The 25,597-nt window shown below is 51.1% G+C and overlaps 2 protein-coding genes across 4 annotated transcripts in view; both read left to right on the plus strand.

Moving 5' to 3' along the window:
• Window positions 1-6,203, plus strand: part of Jakmip3 (Janus kinase and microtubule interacting protein 3) — a 114,628-nt gene extending 108,425 nt beyond the window's left edge. For all 3 annotated transcript variants that reach the window (XM_031388675.1, XM_031388676.1, XM_031388674.1), the window contains one exon: window positions 3,885-6,203. The gene's annotated coding sequence lies outside the window, so the exon portion shown is untranslated. The remainder of the gene's footprint in view (window positions 1-3,884) is intronic.
• Window positions 6,204-8,194: 1,991 nt separating this feature from the next.
• On the plus strand, window positions 8,195-24,240 carry Dpysl4 (dihydropyrimidinase like 4). The gene is made up of 14 exons (XM_031388678.1): window positions 8,195-8,364; window positions 11,872-11,960; window positions 12,520-12,704; window positions 14,269-14,433; window positions 16,024-16,085; window positions 16,178-16,258; window positions 16,814-16,882; window positions 17,278-17,398; window positions 18,634-18,790; window positions 19,149-19,290; window positions 20,144-20,314; window positions 20,805-20,984; window positions 22,123-22,288; window positions 23,372-24,240. The coding sequence occupies exons 1-14, from the start codon at window positions 8,326-8,328 to the stop codon at window positions 23,461-23,463; spliced, it is 1,719 nt and encodes a 572-aa protein (XP_031244538.1). The 5' UTR covers window positions 8,195-8,325; the 3' UTR covers window positions 23,464-24,240.
• The last annotated feature ends 1,357 nt before the right edge of the window (window positions 24,241-25,597 follow it).

The following is a 25,597-nucleotide window of genomic DNA, read 5'->3' on the forward strand; positions in this document are numbered from 1 at the left end:
GCTGGAGAGAGCCATAAACACAGTTGACAATGCCTTTGGGAAGCTCCAGAGGGAGGTCAGGTGTGGCTGAGCCTTCAGTGCCTTTCTCAGGAGGCAGGTGAGAGCCTGGGTTGACCTAAGGCTGAGGTTTCAGGAGCAGAAGACTGAGGGAAGCTGCTGACCTGGAGGTTTAGACAGAGTGGCTGAGAGAAAGAAGAAGCCGCTAAGTCACTGTCTCACTGGGTTGCTTATTCCTTGATATTACCCCAGATCACAGCGTTGGGGAAGAAGGCCTGGGCTCCAAAATGGCCTTGGTATTACTGCTTGGTTCTGTCTGACTTGAACATGCTTGGCTGATGTGACTGGACAGACAGAGCTTATCAGAAAAATTCTGTTTTTAATCCTTGCCTTTGTATCTTGAGGTCCATTATTCTGGGAGCCCTGGAGAACAGTGTTTGGGGTGTGCAGGGTCCCAGCCTCTCGAGTGGGCTCCACAGACAGGAGCTGTTTTGTCTCTGCACCCTAACTAAGACTGTGGGCCCTCAGCTTTTTCCAGTGTTACCATCTGCAGCAGTTGATTTTGATCCAAGCTGCACTCTTGGGGACCCGGGAAGGTGTTCATCTCCTGTGCCAACAGCTTACTGTTTCCCAACAGCTGAGAGCCTGTGGAAACTCTCAGTGCAAACACAGGCGGCAGGGCTGCTCCCCGGCTCTGTTTTGACATAAATCAGCATGCTGTTTCCCATCCATATGCCAGGGCCATTTCATGTGCTACCCATGGGTGTTGCTTCCACAGCTCCAAAAGCCTCAGTCCTCATTGCTGCTGGCTACACTCCCCACCACAAGTGTGGGGGTGGGGACAATGGCGTAGTCCTGGTCCTCGTCCCCACCCCACTCCACTCATTTTGGTTCTATGTGCTGAGCCCTCGTGTTACTAATTCACAGTGAATCCTCAGCTTTACTGCAACCCAGTACTGAAGCTTCATTAATTTCTTGCTCACCAGAGAAAGGGGAGGCTGTAGCCCTGCTGCTGGCCTTTAAGCGTGTCACATGGCCATGAGGCAGGTAATGGCCTCACAGTCTCTAATTGAAGCAGCTTGGAGCTGGCAGGAGACTCCCCCTCTGCACCCAGCATCTCCTTCACATGCTACTCACTCAGTTCCTCTCTTGTCGTTTGTCTTTGTAAACTGTGGGCTCTCGAAGAGACAAGCAGCAGTCTGAGCCTGCATTTGTCACCATGGAGTCCTCAGTCTGGCCCCTGACACCCAGAGATACACTTGCTACTAGAAAGGGCAAATGACTATGCTCATGATGGCTAAGGATCATGTCCTATCTGACCCCAGCCTGCTAACTTCCCAGTGGCAGAGGAAATGGAGTATTCCAGGGTCACCAAGATCACCTCATGCTGGCATCTCACTAGGAGTCACAGGACTTGAACAGTCATCCCTCTGTGGCTGAGTTAACACAGCTGTGTCATCAGCTACACAGCTCCATCAACACAAGGGAGTGTGGTGCACAGGCAAGGTCATAGGCTACTGAGTATGTCTCTGTGTTCTTCTCTTCCTGTGAGGTTTCTATGGAGCGCATTCTCCACAGAAGGGAAACGCAAGTGCGTTTATGCAGCACTTCTGCTGGGGGAACTTTACTTGAGATGCATAGTTCCGGGGTTTTGAGGGGTTTGATTGGTTGGGTACCCAACCCCAGTCCACTAAGTTCCAGACCTGGGAGGAAAGGCAGGCCTGTTGTAGTCTGATCTTTGTGTGATCCAAGCAGGTAGAGTCTTGTTTCAGGAGTTGTTTTCCCAACTCCAGGTTGTAGGAAGGAGAGTAACTTCAGGCTTCCTGGCTACAGAGGCCCTTGTGAGTGCGGATTTGGAGGTCTGAGCTAGCACTGGCAAAGCAGCTTCATGGGACACTGGGGAGCCCCATGGGACACAGATACCAAGACCAGGCACTCAAGATAGTTTTACTCTTGCTTACCCTATGCCAGCATGGCTCCAGTCTGACGAAAACTTAACCTGAAACTGAACTAGTGGCCAGAGATGGAATAGATGGAGGGAGAATACTATACTTCAGAGGCTTGGACTCAGGGAGTGGGGAAGAAGGGATTTTATAGGACTGGACCTGGAACCAAAATGATGTCCCTGAGTATATGTGTGTATCCACTATGCATGTTATACGGATGGATGGATGCAGAAATTGTGTGTGGTGTAGTTATGGGTGAGAGAAAGGCAGAAGGGCAGCCCTTCTGGAAATTGTGCATGTGTATATGGATGTACAGATGTACCTGTATATTTATATGTATGTTTTGTATGCATGTGTGTGTTGTACTATATACAGATGTGCAGAAATGTACATGTACATTCAGTGTGCCTATGTAAAGCACATGGTCATAGAAGAGGACAGAAAGCTGCCTGTTGTGTGTGTGTGTGTGTATGTGTGTCTTAGTATGCATGCACCTATACAGGCAGTCACAGATGAAGGCAGAATGCTACCCACCTGCAAATAGTGGCAGTGAATGGAGTGTGTGAGCAAAGCAGGGAAGCTACTGGCTCAGAAGAGTGACAGAGGGAATGGTCCCAGGCAATCAGATGCCCTGGTCTCCCTTCAGCTTAGGGAGTGGCTACTTTAGGGTTCTGCATGTTATTTTCAATGGATTTTGCTTCTTCTTGTCATGTGTGTAGTTCATACTCTGGACAGTTGATCACATAATTTATAGAGTCGGTACATGGGGTGGGAGGGCTGATGGGCCTTGGGTGGGAAGCTTGGGGGTTAGACCATCAGAGCCTCAGGCCTCATCAGTCTCAAGTGTTGCCTGGGCATTCTCCCCTTTCCTTCTTGGAGCTTTGACTTCCTACCTTAAAAATGAAAGTCCTAGAATTGAAATAGTCCCCGTCCCCCATTTTAAAGTTCTAAAAATAGATGGCTCTGTGACAATTTACCTAGAAGTGAATCTGGTTAAAGGCAGAGAGCAATATGTTATTATAATGACAGCACTGATTCCAACTAAATGTGCGCAGAAGTTAGCATATACATAATGTGACTGTTTATGTTAATTCTTTAAAATTCTTCAACCTTTACTATTTTAAAAATTTTTTTATGCATATAGGTGTATATTGTCTTGTATATCTGTGAAGAACGTGCATGCAGTGCCAGCGAAGGCCAGAAGAGGGGGTGGGATACTGTGGAACTGGTATTACATAAGCAGTCCTGGGGGTTTCTAAGAATCAAATCTTGGTTCTCTGGAAAGGCAGCCAGTGCTTTTAACCACTGAGCCATTTTTGCAGCCCCCAATTTTTGTTTACTCTATGTGAGGTGATATCCTCTTAGGTAGATGTTAGTGTCTGTGGTCTTGGGTTGTCTCCCACCCACTATATCAGGTACTGATCAGCTTGAAAGGAACTTTATTTAGCAACTCCCTTTGGTGTCTAGAAACATTAAAAACAAATTAAGGTAAAAAGATAAAGTTAGAAGCTAGCAGAAGCCTCCTTCTCCTTTTTATAAGCTCAGAGAAGAGCAAGTTGAGAAGAAATTGACAGTCTCTAGGGACTACTGAGGAAGGTTCAGATAGATTCTACAATGAGGAGTGCAGTCTCTTGGGAGGGTGTCTGCTCAGACGGAGGCGCCATATGTGCCATTAGTGCAGTATCCCCAAAGCCAGCTCCTCCAGAATGGGATGCTATTGCCAGCATGAAGAGCAGTCTGGATGTGGCCCTCATTCTCAGTGTTCCTCCTGACCCTGTCCTTTGTGTGCCCCACATTGTGAATACTCCTCTTTCTCTCTTTTCTCCCCCTTCTCTCTCTCTCCCCCTTCTCTCTCTCTCTCTCTCTCTCTCTCTCTCTCTCTCTCTCTCTCTCTGTGTAGTATGTTATACTAAAGCCCTTGTTTCTACTCTTATTTTTCAGAGAGAAAACAGTGCAGTCATGAGGACGGTTCAAATGAGATTTCCCTTATGCTAGATGGTACATCCAGCATCCAGGAAAGTCTTCCCTTGTACGGACCAGACTGCATCCTGGTTGGAGGAGGCTCTTCTGTCCTCACCACATCCCTGCTAGTCTAAGATTGTCACCCTCTGTGCTGAAATCAGGAGGGCATGCGTGTGCATGTGTGTTCATGTGTGTTCTTGCTCAATGAGAAGTCAGTGCCCAGATTAGAGCCCTTTCAAAGCACCTAGAAGTTGACACAATGGACAGGGAGATGTGCGATCAGGTGTGACCATTACATTCAGCATTGTATATTACAAAGCCCAGTAGCCAGGGGGAAGGAATGAGAGTGCTGTCTGAAAGTATTAGGTTCATTTTATATTTGTGTCAGGAAAAATGTTCTACTGTGGTGCAGATGACCAAGAAATTATGGAACCCTAGGTCAAAATCAGAGAAAAGCTAACAGGATTAGACACATGGGCCCCTTCTTCAGTGGCTCCAGGATTTCTGCTGGAAAATGCACTAAGTGCTCTTGGTCCTTCCTATTGGCTATCCATGATGCCCAGTCATCATTTCTCTAGTTGAGCCTGACTTTGGGTTTGGCCTTTGGGTCTGAAATTTTTAGTCCTTAGTGCATGGTCTCATCTTATTTAAATGACTTCCTTCCCTTGGCCCATTTGCTGTACTCAGCACTGAATAGCAGCAATAGGCTGTATCAGTGATGCTGCCAGAGATCTATAGGTAAGAGAAACCACTTTGTTAGTGACCGATGGATCGTGCAATGCAGGCATCTCGAAGCTGTCTCAGGTCCATGCTCTTTCCGGCCCACCAGTGCTCCTGGCCCAACTCCAAGTGAACTTGTAAGAGATCAGTAGCTCATTAGGAAAAAAAAGTTGTACTGGAAACTTACCCCACCTCGCACCCCTTCGTTCCAGTTGGATCATGGGTCTGCATGTTGTGTGCGTGTCTGGAATACTTCATGATACCCCCTGACACTCTAAATTACAGAACTTTGTTGTTTTTAAGAAAGGCTATATAAGAAAGATAAGCATGTAAATAAGTACCAATGCTCATTAAGTCGTTACTGTTTATGTGTAAAGTATATGTACATAGAAAGGAAAATGGCTCAATGAATGTTAGATAAAATCCCCAAACCAAACTGCATTTCACCCAGCTGTATTCCTGAAAGCACATGCTTAGCTGGAAGGCTGCTCTCCTCTTTAGATCTCGTTGTTTTTCATAAGCACCTTTTTGTCACCTGCTCCCAAAGTCAGATCTGAACTCGGGGCGAGTAAATGTGAGCCTCTGTTACCGAATCTTGCTGCCAATGAGCATCTGAAGAGCTCAAGCACTTCAAAAGTAAGGTGCATTTTCTAAATCCCAGACTGAATCTTTTATCCCAAATGCTGGGTTGGACAGGATTCCCTCCCATGTTTAAGCTTCTGCTGTTATCCCCTAAAACAGGGCATCTGTGTGCAATGGCACTGCCCTGGTGAAGCAACAAGAGGGACCCTGACATAGCCCCCCCCCCCCCAGGGACTCAAACTGTGCCACTGAGGTGTGGGCCTTGGCTTCATGTTGCATGAAGTTATCAACCCGCTCATTTTGTGTGCAGGACATGGAACGGCATAAGCATTTTCGTTTGTCTAAACTAGAAATCCACGTAAACTGCAGAGTCCTTTGTGAACAGCCACGTGGTGTCTACTTTGTTTCTGTGGTCTAGCGTTCTGTTGCTGAAGGCCTATGGCTGTGATGGAAGTCTTTGCCCTTGCAGACTCTGTAGCCTTCAGGAAACCTGAGTGCCTTACGCAGCTTGTGAACACCTACTGGGAGTCAGGAGGGAGGGTTGGAGAGTGGCTCTGAGGCACACTGATAGCTGATCAGCTCTTGCCATCACTCCGCCATTGAACCCTTAAGGTGGGTTGTGTGTTAAAACACAGTGATGGATCTAAGTTTAGGCTCAGGAAAATCATATTGTGAATATATGTATCAAAGCATATATTTATTGTATCTTTTCTAAAAAGCTTTACTGTAAACTTATGCAAAAAGGAGCAGAACTTGGCTTCTTGTGGCAAAGTGCCAGGCAGTATTTGTGAAGCGATCCTTAACACACCCCCTCTCAACACACGACCTTTCCGTTCAGTGCTAAACAGTATTCCCAGGCTTAAACTAGGTTTGTATTGTGGTCAATTATAAATTTTACACATATTTTTGTATTGTGGTTCCTATAATATATACCAGAGAATTTTTACTTATTTGTAAATTATTGTACAGTTTTAATAAAACTTGTTTTAAATCCTACCTATCTCAAAGTGTCTCCTTGAGTGTTATTAAAGTGTGGATTTATTATCTGTCCTAGACTTTCCTGCCTTCAACATTTGGATCTTGTGCCCACTGGGGAGGGAAGCCCACACCTTGCCTGCAGCTTCATCCAGAGACACTTAAAGTCATTGGAAGGACAGCCCCTTCAGTCAAAAGACTCTGGCAGTCACTAGCTGAAGATGGCTACCTGGAAGGTCTTCATCCAGTATGTAACATGGAGAAGAATTCAAGTAGCTTAGGGAAGGAAAAAACAAAACAAAACAAAACACTTTGGGCACCTTAATAAGAACAATTGGCTAGATCCATGGTGGAAGCTCTCATTCTGATGAGGAGCAGAAATTTTACAGGTGCACTTGAGAAACGGGGAGTCCAGGGCAGGTGGGAAAAAAGGTGATGGCCTAGGCTCACTGCCAGGCCCATGTCCCCAGTAGAGTGTCACAGCAACTCATCGTCCAGGCATATGTTCTACAGGACTGGCTGGGTAGACAATGTGAAGGTGGGGTCCTTTGTTTAAAATCCATCCATTACTGTAGACTCCATGATGATAACAATGAATGTCCTGTGATTTGCTGGGGTTAAGGAATGTGTCTGAGAGCACCTCTGGCTTGGTTTGTCTCAAATCCTTAACCTTGCCTTTAGAATAGGCTGTCCTTGCTGGTTCTTAGACCCTCTTCTTGCATCGTGGCCCAGCATGGATGCTCCCAAAGCTCCTGGAGTAGACACCAGCTCCACAGCTCTTACTCTGCCTTCTGAGAGTCAGGCAGAAGTTGTGTCCTGAGGGCAAGTCAGCAGGGTTCTTTAAGACAGTTTGTGCCTCTGGCCTGGCCCTACACTTTCAGCACCCTCTGTTTATGGACAGCATCAGTTGAGAACCGCTTATGTGGGCTCCAAGGGGGAGGGAGATCAAGAGGCTGCAGCACTGCCCCATTCCATAGTCAGACCTCATGCCAGGGGTTGGGGTCACCTGCCTGCAAATCTCCCACTCCCACCGTGATGGCCGGCCCTGTGTGTCTGTGAAGCCTCTGTCTGGGCTTAAGCTTGGCATTTTCTTCTGCTGTGTGGAAGATGTCTTGGAAAATAAGAGCTATCAATGGACGCACCACCTGACAGCCTAAAAAGGTTCTCAGGTTGGTGAGCTACACCAGAAACCACAGGGCCCCCAAAGAACCAGGCAGAAATGATCCAGCCAATGCAACCTGTCCCTGGGGCCTGCCCATCACTGCCCCAGTCCTCAGGCCTCAGCAGGAAAAGGAAGCAGGACTCAGGCTTGGGGCGGAACGTGTAGGTAGCCCTGAGACCAAGAGTGAGCTGGCTAGGTATCAGTTCCACCTGGATTTCTCTACCCTGAGTCTCTACCTCGGTCTTCCCTGGCAGTACCCAGTCCAGCCCTTTCATCTCTGTCTTGGCTGTTTCTCTCTGCCTCTTCAACTTGTCCTCCCCCTCCTACCCTAGACGGGTGTGACCTGCCAAGGAACAGTCTGGCCTATGCACCACCACTCCCTAGTCCCGAGGTCACACCAGGCTAGGCTATTGCGTTCCAACCCGGAACCATTCCTTGAATATATATGGATTTTCCCAGAGATATTAGGCTAGATTCTGGCTCCTGCAGCACCTTCACCAAGATGTGAGAATTAGTTTTGAACCCTGGAGCCTGGGGTGCCTCGGGCTACCACAAAACAAGGCCAGGATGGGCCAGGCTGGACAGGCACCTCTTCTCCCGTCCTTCCTGATGGCAAACTTCATACATGTTGGTCCTGACAGGTCGTAACCTATCCCTCTTCACTCAGCACAGGCGGACCGGGGTGCAGTGGTCCCAGCCTGTGGTCTCCAGGGTGCTCTTGGGGAAGGGAGGGAGGAAGGGAGGGAAAAGAAAAGGGGAAGGCAAAGATTTCGAGCAAGCCAGCACAAACGGGAGCAGGGGGAGGGGCCCGGATGCAAATTAAGGTAGGTGGGCGGGGCCTGGATGCAAATAAGCTAATCGGAGCTCAGAGCCCAGCTAGCTCACACTCGGACTTCCTAAGCTCCGCGCGTGTCCCCGTCGCCGGCACGTCCACGCCCGAGCAGCCACTACCGAGGACACTCAGCCCTCTCGTGAATCAGGATGTCCTTCCAAGGCAAGAAGAGCATTCCCCGGATAACGGTGAGTCGGTCCCCCGCCCCCGCTGCGTCTGCGCCCCTTGCCCACGGCGGGAGTGGCTTGACTTGCACGCTCTACAGACGACCCTCCCAGCCCTGTCCGTGAGTCCCACACCTGCTCCAGTCCCCAGCCCGGCGCCAGCCTTTTCTGCTCTCTCCTTCCCGCGCCGCCAGCAGCGGAGAGAGCTCTCCAGGCCGCGCGGAACCCGTTGCGCAGTCCGCGCACAGGCCCGCGGCCCCGCCAGCTCTCCGGACTCGGGTGATCCTCTTGGAGAGGCCGGGTGCACGAGCGGCCTGCTAGCCGGAGCGTAGGTGGCCGGCCTCCTGCTGGGTCTGGCGTAGGGTAGATGGGGTTTAAGTGGACATTGCCTGGAGCTCTGTCTCCAGGACGCCTGGCGGACACAGCCTTTGTTGGCCCCGGGGCCTCAAGGCACTCGGACGTCCGAAGCTGTTCCAAGAGCAGCCCGTGGCCGCCTACCCCCGGGCGCGCCGCTGCTTTCGTGTCTCTAGCGCTTTGTCCGAGACAAAGCGATTTAGTCCCGGCACTAGATCTTGGTGTCCCTGGAGGCCCCGAGCCCCTGCACGAAGCCGGGTTCGGAGACTCCACGGAAAGGTGAGTACTAACTGACCATTGAAACCAACATCTCTACAGAGCCTCCTTTCAGAACAGACCTCCCCAATACAGACACGCAGAAAGTAGGAGGTCAGTGTGTCCACCCTGATGGCCAGGAAACAAAGCCTTCTCACTGGGGCGGCCGGAAGCCTCGGGGGAAGAGAAGGGGGGCTCCTGGGATCAGCTGGACCTGGTCGCAGGCTCCAGGACGTCTTTAAAAAGCTCTAGACTTGTTCTCATCATAAGAGCTCTGGAGTTTAATCAGGCTGTTGGGGAGGTCAGCTTCCTAGCCTTCTTGGGGGAGTCATCTATCAGAGGGACCAAAAGTAGTTCCTGCCTCTTGACTGCCTACTGTTCCTAGAGGTCCAGGCCTGAGGAAAAAGTCCCATCAGCCAGCTGGCAGCGAGTAGAGATGGTGGTAGCAGTCTCCTGCCTAGTCAAGCAGTGTTCATGAAAAGAGACAGGGCTCACTGGAACTCCCATTCATCTAGATGGCTTTTATCCCAGTATTGCTTGCTTCCCCAAATCTAGGGGACCCCCAGAATGCAAATTCTGGTGCCTGAAAACAGGTGTCTAAATAAGGACACCAGAACTCAAGATTTCTGGCTCAGAGATTCCCCTAAGGACTGAGTTTTCCTAGGTTTTTCTGAGAATGGCTAGGTGGAAAGGGAAAGATGAGGGGTGTGGTCCAGAGTACCAGCCCAGCAAAGTGGGTGGCTGTAGTAGGCCTATGTAGATACTAATGCTCAGTGAGGGTGGTAGTGAGCACCGTCAGACATTTGGAGGGAGTTTGTAAATGAGCTGCAACCATGCTAGGTATATATAGTGAACAAGCTACTTCCACGATGGGCCAGATGCTAAGTCCATTCAGCTTTGTGGGCCATACCATGTCTGTCCCGCTTGAGGACTCCTGGGCAGGGTGATTTCATAGACATGAATGAATGTATGAACTTCATCTCTAGACTCTGTAATATGGATTTCACAAGATGTTTCTAAGTCATTCTTTTCATGGTTTCCTCCAACCAATATAAAGCTTAAAAACCATGTGCGGGTAGGAGGCTGGGTGATGTAGGCTGGGGTTTAGTGGCCAGGCCTTTGGAAGACTGTGTGGTAATGACAGAACAGGAGAGCCCTGAGAATTCAGCCCAACACTCGGCAGTTGGTCAAAACAGTGAAGAATACAAAGGGCTCCCTGTGGTCCTTGTAGGCTGATAAGGTTCTGCTTGGCACACTCTCAGCTGGTTCTCCTGGCCTCAGCCTGGCGTCTAATAGAGCTGAAGCTGGCCTGGAGGTCTGGCCTGGCTGCCACATGGGCCACAGGAATGTGGGCATGTAGCCAGGTTTCCTTGTTCAATGTGGAGTGGCTTCCCTGGCTAGTTCACAGGAAGAGTTGGGGCTCATAATGGGTAGGAAAGGGGCAGTTGCAGGTTTCTTTTCCCATGTGTGTTCTGCATCTGCCCCTCCATTCCTTGTGTGTTTCCACTGTTTGCCACCAAAGCTAGGCCATTGATTCTGAGGTCTATGCAAGAGTTCCATCTGCAAGTTCCCCATTCTGCCTGACTCCTCCCTTCGGGTTGGTCTTTGAAGTGTCTGTCCTATGGGTCCTAAGCATTGGAACCAATCAGTTTGATTCTCTGCCTCCTATTTTGCTGAGGTTAGCCCGCAGGGAGCTTGCCTTGCCCATAAACCCTTTCTTCACCCACTTGAATGTCTTCACACTGCATCGGAGCCTGTAGCCTCCTGATTCTTCCACCCCATTCTTAATGCTCATGGGCTTTCTGATAGTTCTGCCCATCAACACCCAACCCCTATCAAATCTGTTTGCTCATGCCCATGTCAGTAACACTGACCAAGAGCCTCTCACCTTACCTGAACAACCTAGGAAGCCATTCAAGCAGCCATCTTGCTTCCCTTTTCCATGTCATAATCAGTTTTCTTTCCGACAGCCCAGGTCATCTCTGTATCAGTAAGAACTAATCCAATGTTCCTGGCCCCAGTGTCATTCTGTGGACTCCAAAACCTGTATGTCTCAATTTGCCCAACTCTGATGCCTGGTCTTCCTCTTGCTTTCCCCCTTTACTGTAGCCCTCATGTTGTTCTGAGGCTTACTACCAACCCAAGCCTTTCCCTGCCTCAGGACCTTTGTGTAGCTGCTTTGTACAGTAAGGGAGCAATCCCTTACTTCTACCCCATCACACTGGTCTCCAGTACTCATTCCTCAGAGAAGCCTGGTGATGCTCAAGGCAGCCTGGATTCCTCTCACAGTTCTATGACCTGTGCTTTGGTGGAGGATAGTAGAGACATGTTGGCTCCCTCTGTCTATATCAGGACTGTGACCTCTGGATTCAAGGCTAAGATGTCTGGCTTCTAGCCCCATCATGGTCCTGTAGCATGCCCGTGTAAGAGCCCAGTTCTGTTCTTGCCCATCTACCTCTGACAGTTCTGTTCTTGCCCATCTACCTCTGACAGTTCTGTTCTTGCCCATCTACCTCTGACAGTTCTGTTACTGCCCATCTACCTTTGACAGTTCTGGTGGAAGAGGAGCTTCCAGGTGCTTATTCAGAACTGGGAGGTTGTCAGCCTCCCTCAGGCCAGATTCACCCCCCCCCCATGGTCAGAAGGAAGGTTCAAACATAGCAGCTGCTTCACCCAGCATACTTTCACTAACACAGCTTTGCTCTGGTGTCCTCACTTAGCCCCCTGCATCTGCTGGACAGTTAGTGCCAGGGCAGTGTCGGACACTGCTCTGGGCATCCTGCTTCGGAGTCCTACCAACACACCTTTCAGTTGGTTCTTATGGCTTATAAAATGCGTCAAAACATTTCAGTCATTCTAGGGGAAGACATTCCCAGTAGTCTAAGATGTCTCCCTCAGCACCCATTGTTTTTTCTCTGTCAGAGTGACCGCCTTCTCATCAAAGGTGGGAAGATTGTGAACGATGACCAGTCCTTTCATGCTGATCTGTATGTGGAAGATGGCCTGATTAAGTAAGTTTCGACCCAGAGGTATTTGTAGCTCTGCGTACCTGTGGATGTTGGTTACCCGGTACTCAGGTGTCTGCTTTGGGATGGAAATCATGCAGATACTTCCCCCTCACCAAAATCCTGTCCTTGGGAACAGTCCTTGAGAAGAGATAGTCTTGCCGTTTAATCATAAGACCTTGAGAAACACAATGGGTCCAGCCTCCAGTGTATCTTTGTGTTATCACAGCCTTCTGTATGTCTGGGCTCCTGGAGATGAATAGTAAATACTGAGCTGCTCACTCCTCTGCTTTATGTGCCAAGGAGCTCTAGCGCTGGTCAGTCCAGGGGCTTCAGTGGAGGGCAGGAGGAAGCCATATTGGCACAGCACTGGGCCTTCTGCATTGCTCTCCTGAGATAGTGTGAGTTTTATTCTCTGGTATCTGGGCAGACAGGTAGCCATCTGGCCTGCCTTTTTTCTCACAGGCAAGATTCCAAACCCTCACTTCTTAAAGCCACTGCCATGGAGCTTTTTTGAGTTCCAACTGGAACTCTGTATAAACAGTGATAACTCTTTTTGTTTCAGACAAATTGGAGAAAATCTCATCGTCCCTGGGGGCATCAAAACCATCGATGCTCATGGCCTGATGGTACTGCCTGGGGGAGTTGATGTCCACACCCGGCTGCAGATGCCCGTGCTGGGCATGACCCCAGCTGATGATTTCTGTCAAGGCACCAAGGCGGCCCTAGCGGGAGGGACCACGATGATACGTGAGTGTGCAGGCCACTTGCCAGATAGTCATGAAGCCTTGAATAACACAATGGCTCCAGCTTCCATGTGTATCTTAGTGTTATCACAACACTTAATATGAGGCTGGGTTTCTGTAGATGCTTAGGCATGCTGGGACAGTGCATGGCCCATATCCTTATTGCATGAGGTGGTTTTTCTCAGTTCTGTTTCTCTGTTATGTCTCCATTTAAAACATGCTGGGCACATCCTGGCCATTGCTGCATCTCTTTCTGGGCCAGTTGCCTTGGCTCGTTCTAGGATGTTCATGGGCTCTGGATAAATAGAACTGTGCCCACTTACTCCCCCTAGGGGACTGGCAGCTGGCCAGGAACTGGGGTTTGGAAATCCCTGTGCTCTGGAATAGAAGAGTTGTGGCCGAACCCTGCCTTCGAAATCTGTTTGCAGTCAGTTCTTGCCTGTGTCCAGAATTGAAGCTATGGTTTTCGAGACAGGACATTTATACTTCCATGTTTGAGCTCTCTCTGTGCACATCTCTATATTTGGCCTTATTATTATGCTCCATATACGCATGCTCTATGCCTTCAAGATAGGAGGAAAGGGCTCATCTCTAAGGTATGAGGATAAAGGATTTGCCACACACGTTTCTTTGTGCGCCTGGCACACAGTGAGTAGCGTTCCCTACTGCTACTAGGGGGTTGAGTTCTAGGGAGCCCCAGCACTTCACAACAGCACTCAGCCATTGCTATACCCACAGCTTGATCTGGTTCACCTTCTCAGACTTCAGTCTGTGAGGCTGGCAGCAAGATAGCCACCGCAGGTTCCTGCTCAAGTGCACGTGGTGAGCCAGCACAGCTATACTGTTCCATGACCCATTCCTGAGGGATCTCTGGAAACACAAACGGGATATACTTAAGACTGAAGCATAGGCTATGTAGTGCATGAGCCCACTCCTCGCTGGCGATCTGAGTGGTATACAAGTAGACTGCAGGGAGTGTGGTTTGGAGATGAGGCAGTCATTGGCTCCTGAGGTCCACTGTTTTGTTTAGCAACCCTTCTGAACTCTCTCTGGCACATCCCAGGATTGACCAGTGAGCAGTGTATGGACCTTAGAGTAGGAAGGAGCCAGCACAGAGGCCACATACAGGCGTGGTTTGGGACGATTTGGGTCTTGTGGAATCAGTATGGCCATGGAAACTGACTCAAGTAGAAAGTTTTCTAGAAGCCTTCAGGTCCACAGGGCCAGCACTGGGGACAGTTAGAAATCCTGACCATCACTGCTGTTTCCCAGGGAGCCAAGGTCTGCTGGAAGTAGGGTGGTTTGAACTCAGCCCCCACCCCCTCAGTGCTTTCTTCGGAGAGGCTGGAGGGGTGGCACAGAACATACACATGAGCTGACTGGAAGGAACAGGGAAGGTGGCAAGACAGGACTCCCACCCCTCACTCCCCACCCCACCCCCACCCCGGCTGCTGTATCAGCCTCCAATCCCACTCTGGTCTCCAGAATGTGAACCCAGATCACCCTTGGAAATGATAGGACATCTTGGCCAGGCTGGGGAGCCTGGCTAACTGTGCTGTCCCCAACAGTGGACCATGTGTTTCCTGATGCTGGTGTGAGCCTGCTGGCGGCCTATGAGCAGTGGCGGGAGCGAGCGGACAGTTCAGCCTGCTGTGACTACTCTCTACATGTGGACATTCCTCGCTGGCATGAGAGCACTAAAGAGGAGCTGGAGGCCCTAGTCAGGGACAAAGGTGGGCAGCAGTGAGGGGCAGTGGTACCCGGGGATCGCAGTGAGGAGCAGTGGTACCCGGGGATCGCAGTATCTGCAGGCAGACCAAGGGGTCCCTTCTAGAGCCCCTGTGATTTGCTGCAGTCTGCAAGCCTGATCGGAAGGTGGGGATTTAGGAATTGAGTTGGAGAAGGGTCATCCAAAGTCAATTCTGCTTTTAAAGACTCTGGACTGGGAGGTCCTGTGCAGTGAACACATCCCATAATTGCATTTCCCACAGAAACTGCAGCAACTATGCTGACGTTGGCTCTCTGTTTTTTGTTTGTTTGTTTGTTTAAAGAGAGATGCCCCGGTATCAGAGATGCAGCCACGTTTCCATCACTTGGTTTTTCTCTTAACAGGTTGTTTTAAGCTCTGTATTGAAACTGACTCACCTGTAAGTAAAGACTAGCTCCACTCTACACAAAGTCCTAAAGCTAAAGCCACACCAGAGTTTCTTAGTGAGCTGATGAACGTTGATATTGTCCTGGATGCCTGTCTTCCATGTGGCATCTGTAGCTCACAGATGAGTAGGGCCAAGACACTGGACTTTCTGACTATAGAACTCATGACACTTAATAAGAGATACTGCTATCTGCCTGCTATGGACCCAAGGCCATCTCCTCGGGTTCCACTTTCCAGAGAATGATAATCCTCACACTGATGTCCTTTGGAGCATAGGGCCCGACGCCTCCTCCACCTGAGTGTAGTGGAGTCTGCTCTCCAGCTAGCAGTGAGAGCCTCATGTCTCTGAACGGGGTGTCTGTAGTGCTCCCTCTCCCTGTCATGATTGCCTCCTAATCAGAAATTGACATCACATGTAAGTCATCACCTGGGAGGGTGCCACAAAATGACCCCATTTTTTCTAGGGTGCCCCACATTATTTCTAGCTATCAAAGGGATAGGGCCCTGGACTGGGTGGACTTGGGGCTGCCTTCAGGCCCCAATGGACCTTCATCAGTCCTGGTCCTGGGAGGTCCTGGGAAGATTCTAGTTGCCCAGGACTTGGGAAGGATCAGCCTTGCTCTTGATTGGACTTCAATATTGTGGGCATCGATTCCCCCCTTCCTCCTCTGTGTCTGAGGTCCCAGCCCTGAGACCTGACTGCCCCTCTCAGAGTGTCAAGAACATGCACTGTGAGTTGTGGTGTGGTGAAGCAGGACTCAGGCCCTGTAGGCAGGTGACATGCCAGATGGGCTGAGAGTGGCTCCCCCAGCATGCCAGGCCTGGCTGCTTCTCCTGAAGAGAAAGGACGGGGTTTGGGCAGCAAGCCCATGGCACTGCTCTGTGCCTTGCAGGAGTGGAGATCTGCCTGACAGGTGGTGGTGGTGATAGTAGGTCTATTCTTCCCCGTGCACCTACTGGGCGAGCAAAGCGTTCTAAGCTTGGGGCGCTGAGCAGCAGCGAGGGAGTGGTTGACACATAGCCAACTCTATTGTGTGACATGGCTTGTTGATGGAGAAGATTTGCCTGCAGCATGATGCAATGCCAGCCAGCACAGCTTCTGTGGGAGAATGCTGCTGTCTTGGGGCTCCTCTCCCGGTGTCTGATCCTCTCTAGCCTCTCTCTCTAGGTGTGAACTCCTTCCTGGTTTTCATGGCATACAAGGACAGGTGCCAGTGTACTGATGGTCAGGTGAGAGCAGGTTCGGAGGGAAGGAGTCAGTGGGGTGCCATGGGCTGTTGCAGGAGAGACAACCCTACAAGCACAGAACTCTGTCTCCACAGATATATGAAATCTTCAGCCTCATCCGGGACCTGGGAGCTGTGGCCCAGGTGCACGCAGAAAACGGGGACATCGTGGAGGAGGTGTGAGAGGCTATGCTACCCACAGGGTTGGCTGGGTGGGTCAAGGTGATGCCTAGTAGATAGGCCTGCAGTGGGCAGACAAGTCTGGGTGGAGACAATATGAGACCTGTGACCTCTGTGACCATTGAATAGGAGCAAGATTCCTAAGGAGAGAGGGGAATGTTAAGTCAAAAGGTCAAACATAGGTCCTGTGAGTTAGGGAGGTGTAACTCCCTAAACCAAACCACAGCTGGGGAGTTAGGAAAAACATAGGTTTTTTTTTTTTCCCATGATGGTCACAGATCTTACCAAAGTCCCCTAGCCAGTCTCTTGGAAGAATGCAGTATGACACCCAAGGTCAGGAGGGCTAAAGGGGGGTGGCTGCCTGTCAAGACCCTGCACCTTGGGCCAGCCTTTCCCAAGTCCACTCTGCTATGGCTTCTTCGTGATTGTTCTGTTCTGGGAGGTCCAGGGACCCAGGACTATGCTCGAGGTATGGGGCTTGTCAGCCAGGCACTTCATATCCAGGGCTTGGGCTCATTGGGGCTGGCGCAAAGCATCCTATTGATCATTTAGGAACAGAAGCGCCTGCTGGAGCAAGGCATCACTGGTCCTGAGGGCCATGTGCTCAGCCACCCAGAGGAGGTAAGTCGGCCCCGCTGAGAATACCATCTCCCCACCCCAACCCCCAGCACTGTGCTAAGTTGGCTCTGCTTCATGGCCTGAGTAGTACTCTGCTCATTTTGTCCTCATCTTGGGGGCTTAATGCAATGACCCTCTGCCTACCGGAATCATCTCAACCACTTCTCACCCCACAGCCCATACCTGAGGCAAGAAGGCAGTGCACTTGGGCCCTGAGAATTGTGTGGGTCAACCCAGATTCTAGACACTGAGGCCTCAGCTGGGCCCTTGCTCCAACAGGGATGCTCCAGTCCCTACAGTCTCCTAGGTGATCTTGGGTGTCCCAGAACCTACCTGGTCAGGACATGTCGGGCGGGGCTTACTGTGTTCTGATTGGCTTCTCCCTTCACCATCTTTAGGTAGAGGCTGAGGCTGTATACAGAGCAGTCACCATTGCCAAGCAGGCCAACTGCCCACTCTACATCACCAAAGTGATGAGCAAGGGTGCGGCTGACATGATTGCCCAAGCCAAACGCAGGGGTGAGTGCCAGCACTGGCTTTCCATGTGTTCCTAGCCTCCAAGAGCTCTGCTGACAATTGAGGACCTCCTGGTGGTAAGGAGAGAAAACCAATGGAAAAGTAAGCCTCTTCAGGGGGTGCCTGCTTATGGTAGTCCCAGCGATAAAGGCTCAAGGGATGCTTAGGAGCCCTGTGTCCCCACAAGGGATGCGGCTGGACCCCTAGGGTCCAGCCTTGTTAGAGTATTAACTGCTTACTAGGGGTTTTTAGTAAACTGGGGCCCCATGTTTCTGTTCCCAGGGGACCCAAGGGCAGAATTATGAGTATGTATCTGAGAGGGGTTCTCAATTCCACAGGAGGGCTACCTCTCATATTTGTTATGGGTTCAAGAGCTGGGGTACACATCCTGAGAGCCAAGGGGTTCCATGCCCATAGCATTCAGACCATCTAGGGGCAGACAGACACTTATGTCCTAGCAGGTCGGTAGCTGTGGTTAGCAGGGGCTAGACTGTGTGTGGATCCAGAAAGGCTGTGTGAGTTCAGAGGGCCAGGGAAGCCCCAGCAGTCACCAGGGCACTGGAGAGGGCCAGGACTGGGGCATAGGACTAAGGTCATAGAAGAGGCAGCATGTTCCAAGAAAAATGGAGGATCTGGTATCCATTCCTTCACTCCAGGCTCATAATGAGAACTCATTTTCTAACCCTGCCTTGAGACTGTGGAGTCCCTGAGGTGGAAGTGGAGGTAGACAGGGACAAGCTTTCTTCCCAAAGATTGGCATAGAAACCCACTATGCTTACAAGGAAGAGGGTTATCCTGGAGCTTTACCCCTCCTCCAAAGAAGCTACTCTGAGGCAGGTCCAGTTCCCGCCCAATTCTGACTGAGCCTGGTGCTCTCCTATACACTAACAGAAACAGCCCCAGCCTGGTTCAGAGATCTGGCACAAGGCCTCTCTGAGTCTGAGGTGACAGGCTTAATTAGTCAAGTTCTATTCTGTGGCCCAGCTGGAGGGCCCAGCAGCCTGACCCCTAGCAGAGGTTGTAGGTATGGGAAGGATTGGTGTCTCAGCCACTGTACCTCCCCAAGAACCATCCCAACAGGGCCAGTGACCAGCCAGGGCCCCCAGGAAAGAAGACAAGCTTTCCCTGGCTATGAAAGTAAGGACAGAGAGTCAGAAGCAGTATGAGACCCATGATGTGCTCAGGCTCCTAGTGGGCGTGGGTTACTGAGGTCCTGCCATAACCCTTGCTCGTTTTAGGAGTGGTCGTCTTTGGGGAACCTATCACTGGCAGTCTGGGGACCGATGGCTCACACTACTGGAGCAAGAATTGGGCCAAGGCTGCGGCCTTCGTCACTTCACCCCCTATCAACCCAGACCCTACTACTGCAGACCATCTCACCTCTCTGCTGTCCAGGTGAGCACTCGCCCCACCAAAGCTCAGGTCCGCTGGCAGCCTCCAAGCCTGTGCGTCCTCCAGATGCCCCCAGAGGAATCCCAGGCTTCTACAGGAAAGCTAGCTGGGAAACTACTGGGTTCTCTGGTCCCAGATGGGGTTCCCTACCCATATGCTGCCTTGACCTTGGCCCTTCACCATTCTGTTCATGCCCTCTATGTTATGCCCACGTTGCCCACTCTCTCCCTTCTGGACATAAGTACCAGCTTAGATCTCTTCCATAGCCTTGGCTGGCTGCCTAGGAAGCTGGAGCTGACTCAGGTGTGGTCAGTTCAGATGGGCCAGCCCCTGGCCCACTCTGACCCTGGCTTGTTCTCAGTGGGGACCTTCAGGTGACAGGCAGTGCACACTGCACCTTCACTACTGCTCAGAAGGCTGTTGGCAAAGATAACTTCACACTGATCCCCGAGGGCATCAATGGTATAGAAGAGCGCATGTCCGTGGTCTGGGAGAAATGTGTGGTAAGTCTAGGCCTGGGGAGATATGGGTGAGGCAAGGGCTGTCAGCGGCATGCTGCAGGAGGATACCAGAAATGCTTGTGTGAGAGAGAGAGACCAGCCTTATCCCTCCAAGCCTTAGCTTAGCAGTGACGACACCTAGACACCTAGTCCTTGGGACAAGACTGTCACATTTATGGATTGCCTACCATGGTGATTAATGATGTATCTATCCATCATCCTGCATGCCATAAATGTGTAATTGTTACATGTTAATGAAGAGCTTTAAATTTTTAAAAGGGATTCATTTATAGACAGGCAAAGTGATTCAGGCCTGTAGTTTCAGCACTCTGGAAGCTAAGGCAGGACTATTCAGTTTAAAGTCAGCTGAGCTACACAGCAGAATCTTGTTAGGAAAGAAGGAAGAGAGGGAGGGAGAGAGAGAAAGAGGAAGGGAGGGAAGGAGATATGGAGGGAGGGAGGAAAGAAAGAAAGCGGGCAGGTACACAGGTACATATTTAGAGAGCAGATCTCCTTCCTGTGTATCCTGGCCCCCATCTTGAGTTCCTCCCTCTGCCATGCCTACAAACCAGGGTGACTTTCACAGTGTCTCAAAGGACACTGGTGTTGGTATCAAAGTATCACCATTTATTTGCAAAGGCAACTAGAAATGGGGCTGTGTCCATAGGAGCAGTCACACAACTGGACTACCTGGTCACTGTCATTAGTGCCCCTGTCTGGGTGGGCATTTGTACCCACCCATTTGTACTGGGTTATTGCCATGGTGAGGTCATGGCTGGAAGCCTTTCTGAACTTGGGATATCCCATGACATCTGCCAGCCTACCCTTCCCCTCAGCTGGTCTTCTTCCTTCACAGGCTTCAGGGAAAATGGATGAGAATGAGTTCGTTGCTGTGACCAGCACAAATGCTGCCAAAATCTTCAATTTTTACCCCAGGAAGGGGCGTGTGGCTGTGGGCTCTGATGCTGACTTGGTCATCTGGAACCCCAGGGCCACGAAAGTGATCTCTGCCAAGAGCCATAACCTGGTAAGGATGCCCCACTCCTTAGCCAAACCTGGCTGGACCTGCTTCCCAGGGGCATTACCAGGATAGGTGGCAGGTGTCTACCTTCAATGCGGTTCTTGTAGCTTTAACTTGTCCAGCATCACACCTACCCAGCACCTCTCTTAGCCAGTGTCTTGTCTGCTGTCCTCATGCATGTGAGACTGAGTCTATTGACCAATCCTAGAAATCAGGAGATTGAGGCAGAAGGTACCACACCTGCCTAGTCAAGGAGGGGTCCTCCTCACCCCTCCCCCATCCCCATAACACACTCTGCTTCTTTTGACTTCATAAGAATCCTGTGACTTGGGGGTGCTGGGTTGGTTGAGGGGTGATTCTTTCCATGTGTCACTTGTCTGCCTTAGTTGCATGTTTTTCTGGGTGGAGTCTTAGCACAGCACATGCAGGTTACCTGTAGTGCTGGCCAACCTTGGGTCAGGGCTGAAGGGGGCTGCACCTGTGGGCCTCTCCTCAGAATGTAGAATACAACATCTTTGAAGGAGTGGAGTGCCGAGGAGTGCCCACAGTGGTCATAAGTCAGGGCAGAGTGGTGCTGGAGGATGGAAACCTGCTTGTAACTCCAGGGGCTGGCCGCTTCATTCCCCGGAAGACATTCCCGGACTTTGTCTATAAGAGGATAAAGGCTCGCAACAGGGTAAGAGGCTGACCTGAGGTGACAGGACATCAAATGGGTGGCAGGCATAGAGTTCCCAGTGCAGAGTCAGTGAGCTCTTGTGTGAGGTTCTGCCTCCTGGCTGATGTGGATATGGAAGGCATAGTGGAAGCCATTCACTTGCTCAAGGCCTACTGATTATAGGGGAAGTGACCAGGAGGCCCTTAGCAGGCCTGGTTTCTCCTGTGTCTCCTATACCCAGCGCCTTCTCAGTGGTGGTGGTATATACCGTCTGTTACAGTTGTCCATAGGAACGATGGGTATAAACTCATTTATAACCACCTTCCTGATTACATCACCATGAAGATGCTAATGTGGTCCAGAGCACACCACCTGTACGTCCCTCCCTCCCTGAGGGCTAAAGCAGGAATTGAGGCCCTAGAAGGAGCCTGTAGTGGACAGTTCTGTATGAGGCAAGCCTAGACCCATGTGCAGAGGTGACGTGGTGATGGAAACCAGTTCATACCTGCTTGCTGTCATTTGCTAGGTAGTGATACCCCTTTCCCTTGCCAATAGGATCTAGTTAGAGCCTTGTGGGCTGGTTCAGACCAGACTGTCACGTAGGCCCAGCAACCTGGAGGGAGATGCTAGCCAGGAACTTCCATCAACTTTTCTCTTTGGGTCACTGGTCCATGCTGGAATCCTAGGAAATGCCTCTGGCTTTGGGAGCCATTTTCTGGCCAGACAGGATCCAGAGCCTCATCCCACAGCTGCCTGCTGGTCACAGTTGGGACTTGGGTCTCATTCCAGTTCCAGATGAGACTTTTTCTCTTCAGTGGCCTTCTCTGGACATCTTTTGTAGCTGACTCTCTCTCTCTCTCTCTCTCTCTCTCTCTCTCTCTCTCTCTCTCTCTCTCTCTCTCTCTCTCTCTCTTTCTCTCTCTCTCTCTCTCTCTCTTTCTCTCTCTCTCTCTCTGTGTGTGTGTGTGTGTGTGTGGGTAGGTAGACTAATATGCAGGGAGAACAGAGGGAGGTGTGTATGAAGCTGCGTATGATCCTTTATCTCAGGGGTCATGGGATTATTGATCATGGCCAAGTTGGGGTACAGAACACATAGGCAGGGTACTACCCTCTATCAACTCAAGTAGCTAAACCCCAGCCAGTTCTCTTGGCCTCACAGCTAGCAGAGATCCACGGTGTGCCCCGAGGCCTGTACGACGGGCCTGTGCATGAAGTGATGTTACCTGCCAAGCCAGGGAGTGGGACACAGGTCCGTGCATCCTGTCCAGGCAAGATCTCAGTGCCACCCGTGCGCAACCTGCACCAGTCGGGGTTCAGCCTATCTGGTGAGTTGGGTCAGGGCATGGGGTAAGACAATCTTCTGCCAGGTCCAGCCTGTTCCCAGAGAGCCCTAAGCTCAGCTGAAGACTTGGACACAGGGCAGATTCCAGAGTGGGCCGGGGGTTGGGGGGTACTGTAGGGTAGGGGGCACTGATCTTGGTGAGGAGCAATGAGGTGTGCATCCCTGCCATGGAAGCTAATTGCTATCTTAGCCTTTGCCCTTGGGGTGCTGCAGAGATGAGTCTGCAAGCCAGGAGAGAGCATGTCAGCCCAGGGCTAAAGACAGAATGTCCAGCATCCATTGGAAGAGAGGTGTCACCTCTGTGGGGACCCAAGTTATAATACAGCTCCCTCAGCCCCACTAGCTCCAGAATCACTGGGGAAGTGTGAGGCATGGGTCTGAGCTGTGTCCTTAGCACTTGGGGAAACATTAGAGTGTACCTGCCATGTTAACCAACAGAGTTGGCTTTTACTAGCTGATGCTGACCTGCATGCCATAAAGGCTGTGTGAGTTCAGAGGGCCAGGGAAGTGGGTATGGGAAGGATTAGTGTCTCAGCATGCAGGGCTTCTCTGTCCCTCTCTTGCTTACCAAGTCAGACCCTCTCCATCATATTCCCCACATGTGAGTGGGGGCTACATCACCATATTGCCTTCCTTCTGTCATCTTCCTGTTTGGGAGGCCATAACAGTTCCTAGTCACTTGGTGGTATAGGATAAGGGGGAGGATAAGGATAGGAATGCAAGATCATCTTGAAGATGGGGCAAGTGCCTGCCATCACACAGGGACCAAACAGGGCAGGCTTCCTGGAGAGTTAGCCTTTGCCTTTCTGACCTCACAGACTGTAAAGCTCCATTGGTCATTTCCATTGCTTTAGGGATGAGCAGGCTTCCTGGCCACTTGCCCTGTCAGCCATGGCTGTGGGGAGAGAACCAACCATATATACACATTGCATGAGGTTGGGTAGATAGGCTCTGTGTTCCTAGTTTAATGGGTGCAGCCAGCCATGTCTGACTTTTCTTTTGGATGGAAGCAGAGCCCATACCGCCCCTTCAACCTCCTTATCACACTTACTCACCCTTTCTTCAGGCTCTCAGGCTGACGATCACATTGCCAGACGTACAGCTCAGAAGATCATGGCACCTCCCGGAGGACGCTCCAACATCACTTCTCTTTCCTAGACTTGGGGTCTGGCAAGCTGGTGCTGTCCCCACTGGCAGGGTGTGGGGACAACTCACTTCAGTTAGCTCCTTCCTTTGTAGATCGTTATTGTGAAAGGTGCTCAGCCTTGCCCTCCCCCTCCCCATAAGCTCTCTCTTGGGAGTCCCAGCCCCAACTCTGAGGTACCCCCTCCAGAGGGCTGAACCCAGAGAGAGTTCACTGCCAGAGTGAGAGGATTACACATGGCAGTGAGCAGGTGCCTCTTGTCCCCCTGACCTTACCATGAAGGCCCTCATGAGAGCTCTCGGCCTCCAGCCTGGAAGCCTTCTGGGGTCTTGGTGTAGGCAGGGTGGATGTTTGCTGCTGCCACCCCCTAGGAAATCACTGCCCTGTGGGAGCCCCCAGGCTTCCACCAGTTCCATGTTGCTAAGGTGCAGCTACCCCTTGGCTGCCCTGGTGTAGGGAGGAGAGCAGGTGAGCGGAGCTTCCGCCTTGCGGAGCTGCTGTGACTTCAGGGATCCATCAGTTACTCAGTGCAGGGGAGCTCCCTCCCGCATAGACACTTCCAAGGACCAAACCTGAGCTCCTATAGCAGCCCCCCCTCTAGGGAGTTTGATGATCCCTTAGCTAAGACACTTTTCTTTTCCTACAAAGTGTGTTTCCATAGGTTTATTAGAGTAGTGGTTTTGTACTGTGAGGAAACCATAGCCAGGGATCTGCATGCTGCTGTACCAGATGCCGGCCACCGGCTAAGCCTGATGTGAGTCAGGTCAATAAAAAATAAGTCTGGGTTACAAGCTGCCTGTGTGTTGCCAGCCAGGCTTCCCTCCTTCCCTCCCTCCCTCCCTGGAACCAGAGAGCCCCTGCCACTCCTGCCACCTCTGCCCAGCTGCCTGCTATCTAGCAGTGTGAACTCTGCCTGCTCTGGGCCATCGGCATGGCTGGAGAGGTGGAGAGGGCATGTCAGCTCAGGGCTAAAGACAGAATGTCCAGCATCCATGGGAAGAGAGGTGTCACCTCTGTGGGGACCCAAGTTATAATACAGCTCCCTCAGCCCCACTAGCTCCAGAATCACTGGGGAAGTGTGAGGCATGGGTCTGAGCTGTGTTGTTAGCACTTGGGGAAACATTAGAGTGTACCTGCCATGTTAACCAACAGAGTTGGCTTTTACTAGCTGATGCTGACCTGCATGCCATAAAGGCTGTGTGAGTTCAGAGGGCCAGGGAAGTGGGTATGGGAAGGATTAGTGGTGGAGAGGGCTCTTTCTCTTAGGGTTTTTGGCTATGTCTCACAGCCAGATGGTTAGGAGGGGGACACCCGTGCTCTGACTGGCCAGGTTCAAACCACCTCAGCTGGAGTGAGCTCGTAAGTGGAACGCTGTGAAGCATGCCCTGCACGTGTGGTGTGGTGTGGTATAGAGGATAGCCCAGAAGACCAGCGCAGCTGCTCATAGCCAGGCCCCAGCCCTGGAAGGAAAGCACCTAGGTAGGAAATCCCAGGCTAGCCTACTAGCCTTAAGTTTTCTCATGGTGGTGGTCTTAGTTCTTTATCCCAGGCAAGGGATCCCCAAACTGCTTGTCCCTTCTCCCAACATCTATTCTCAGCAGCAGGCGCATTGTCATGGAAACCGATGCTCTGTCAGCATCCCGGATCTTCATCATTTCTTTGGTCGTAGCAGCAACTCTGTTGAAGGCCCAACCTGGCAGCCCTGCCACCTTTGGGTGGGGGTTGTGGGGGACTTCCTCTGGGCCATATATACACAGTCAGTAAGGCTTCAGACTGGCTTTCATTTTGTCTTGGAGACACAGTCTTATGATGGAACCTTGACTGGTCTGGATGGAGCTTACTGTGTAGAGCTAGCTTACCTGGAACTCAAGAGATCTGCCTGCGCCGCCTGCCCTGCCTGCCCCGCCTGCCCTGCCCCCGCCCAAGTGCTGGTATTAAAGGTGTACTACCATATCCAGCAAAACTTTAGGCTTGAATCCTGGGCTTTGGCTGGCTGCTGCGCTCTATGCCAGCATCTTTCTACTTTTCCCAGCAAGGAGAGGGGTGTCGAAGGGACCGAGGATGTAATTACATCCCTGTTAGAATCATAAAGGAGAGTGTGCCCCCATCTCAGCCACACATTTATACCAAACCCCAAATTATCCTGAG

The sequence above is a fragment of the Mastomys coucha genome, unplaced genomic scaffold (genome assembly GCF_008632895.1).
Source record: "Mastomys coucha isolate ucsf_1 unplaced genomic scaffold, UCSF_Mcou_1 pScaffold21, whole genome shotgun sequence".
Lineage (NCBI taxonomy): Eukaryota > Metazoa > Chordata > Mammalia > Rodentia > Muridae > Mastomys > Mastomys coucha.